General features: G+C 49.9%; 1 protein-coding gene across 1 annotated transcript in view; it reads left to right on the top strand.

The window, feature by feature from the left end:
- NWD1 (NACHT and WD repeat domain containing 1) overlaps positions 1 to 2,771 on the top strand; it is a 59,543-nt gene that overhangs the window by 46,957 nt on the left and 9,815 nt on the right. The window contains exon 14 of the mRNA XM_012664248.1: positions 1,821 to 1,975. Within this exon, the coding sequence (XP_012519702.1) occupies positions 1,821 to 1,975 (155 nt within the window). The remainder of the gene's footprint in view (positions 1 to 1,820; positions 1,976 to 2,771) is intronic.

Here is a 2,771-nt window from a genome sequence, read left to right on the forward strand (position 1 = left end):
ACCACATGTCCCGAAGCTCCCACCGTAAATCACTTTGTTACTATCTGGAGCAACCTGAACCCTTCGAGTAAGCAAACCTCTCTTATCAGACAGGACATTCCAAGTGCTTACAGGTCACCTCCCAGGAGAAGGTCAAGGCCAAACCTTTCATGTGCAGGGTGTGGCCAAGCCAGGCCTGCTGAGAATCCTTTTCTGCACAAGGATGTGGTGCAAATATCCTCGTACAGTGGACGTGCGTCATCAGACAGTTGCTAAAACGAGATGATGTACGGGAGGCACCTAGCATAGCAACTCACCCCATATGAGAGTTACCGCCACAATAGTGGCTAATACTTGGGTGGTTACACGTGTCAGAACCTGTCCTAAGGGATTTGCAGCTGTTAACTCTTTTACTTCTCAACAATAGCCCTGAGAGGTAGGCACTTTCATTATTCTCATTGATAGATGCAGAAACTAAAGCACAGAGAAGTTAAGTAACTCGCCTGAGGTCACACAGCTGTAAGTGGAGGGGCTAGGGTTTGAACCCAGTGTCTGGCTTGACTCCACGCTCTCAAACACGATGCTGCCCTGCATCAGAACATCTGTTTATTCATCAATATGTGGTTTCTGAATATCCGGAAGAATTGATGGCGCGCCTATCTTACAAGCAAACAGTTCCTGTGACAGGGCAGGATGCCCACTTGAATGGGTCCACGATCACCGGTGCACGCAACCCCTGAGCTGTTGGTGCCAGTGGAAGGGGACAACCCGACTGGTGGCCCGGGGGTTTCAAGGACAAGACTCTTTTTCTTTTTCTTCCTGGAGACAGGGTCTTGCTCTGTTGCCTGGACATGAGGTTCAGTGGCACGATCATAGCTCACTGCAGCCTCTAACTCCTGGGCTCAAGCGATCCTCCTGCCTTGGCCTCCTGAGTAGCTGGGACTACAGGTGCATGCCACCATGCCCGGCTAATGTTTCTATTTTTAGTAGAGACGGGGGTCTCACTATGTTGCTCAGGCTGGTCTCGAACTCCTGATCTCAAGTGATCCTCCCGCCTCGACCTCCCATTTTTGCTGGGATTATAAGCATGAGCCACCATGCCCAGCCCATTTATGTCCTTTTGGGGCCTCAGTGACTTTGCATAAATCTGTCCTTTGTGCACCTCCCTGCCCTGCTAGGTGTCCTCTCGACAAAACATCACTCAGATCGTATTTGGAATGCTACTGAGCAAGTCCCCTGGGTTAGGGTTGCCAGAAAAAATACAAGACCCTCAGTGAAATGTGAATTTCAGATAGATGACATCCCGTGCAATTATTTGGGATGTACTTATACTAGTGAAAAACAAACAAACAAACCTGATTGTCTATCTGAAATTCACATTTAACGGGGTGTCCTGGTATTTGTTTGTTTATTTGTTAAATCGAACCACCCTTTCTCATCCTCCGTCGCCCCCTTCTTCACTTCTGGCAGCCACACCAGTCTCTACAGCTCCTCAGACACCCTCAGGACGTTCCTACCTCCTGGTGGTCTCTTGCCGTTCCCACCTTTCCAGTGGCTGCCACCTCCTGATCCCACTAAACCAGGCTCAAATGTCCTGGGGCTATTGTAACAAACTAGCCCACAAACTTGGGGAGCTTAAAACAACAGGGATTGATGGTCTCGTAGTCCCAGAGGCCTGAAGTCTGAAACCAGGAGGTCAGCAGGGGGCGCTGCCTCCCCAGGGATCATGTCCACCTTCCTGGCACCCAGCAGGTGCCCCAGAACATCTCTGGTGATTGACCACATTACCCTCAAGCGCCTCCAGGCACAGGAGGACTAAGCCCAGCCCTTTGCCGTTTCAGGCTTTGGGAGATGCGTGCGGATATTCTTGGCCGACTCACAGGGCTTCCAGCGGTTCACGGCCACCGATCTGCAACACGAGGACACAGTCCAGACAGCCGTTTTTGGTCCTAAGAACAACCTGATCGTCACTGGGTCCCTCGACGCGCTCATTCAGGTGGGAGATCCAGGAACCCTCATCCTCACCTCCGCCTCTGGAATAGAAAATGTGATTCTTTAGGCATTTTTTTTTTTTTTTTTGGCTGCAAATACAGAAACCCACAAAAGTGAGTGCAGGTAAAATATAGCAGCTCATTGAGAGGACACGAGGACACAGGGCGTCTGCTGCACCGATGGCAGACCTGGGTGGGAATTATTTAACACTACAATGCTCAAAGCGGGAGATGGCATTCCCGACGGAGCTTGAAATGTTGGGAAGATCTTGGCCTTCAGAGCAGAGCAGGGCTGCGGGGGAAGAAAATTCTCGATCAGTTCAAAGCTGTCGGAGCTGGGGAGTGAGGCACGTGGTGACAAGTTGGTCTCGGGAGCTCTTTAAGTTCTTCTTTTCTATATCCTTCTTATGAGCTATTTCTTCCCAGCTTTTAAAGAAATTGACAAAAATTAGATATATTCGGCCGAGTGCGGCGTCTCGCACCTATAATCCCAGCACTCTGGGAGGCCGAGGCAGGAGGATTGCTTGAGGTCAGCAGTTTGAGACCAGCCTGAGCAAGACCCAGACCTTGTCTCTACAAAAAATAGAAAAATTAGCTGGACATTTTGTTTAAAAATTTTTAAAAGCTAGCCAGCAGGGTGGCATGTGCCTGTAGTCCCAGCTACTTGGGAGGCTGAGGCAGGAGGATCGCTTGAGCCCAGGAGTTGGAGGTTGCAGTGAGCTGTGATGACACCACTGCCCTCTACCTGGGGCGACAGAGTGAGGCTGTCTCAAAAAAATAAATAAATAAAAGTATATATTT

This window comes from Propithecus coquereli, unplaced genomic scaffold, assembly GCF_000956105.1.
Source record: "Propithecus coquereli isolate 6110/MARCELLA unplaced genomic scaffold, Pcoq_1.0 Scaffold877, whole genome shotgun sequence".
Taxonomy (NCBI): Eukaryota; Metazoa; Chordata; class Mammalia; order Primates; family Indriidae; genus Propithecus; species Propithecus coquereli.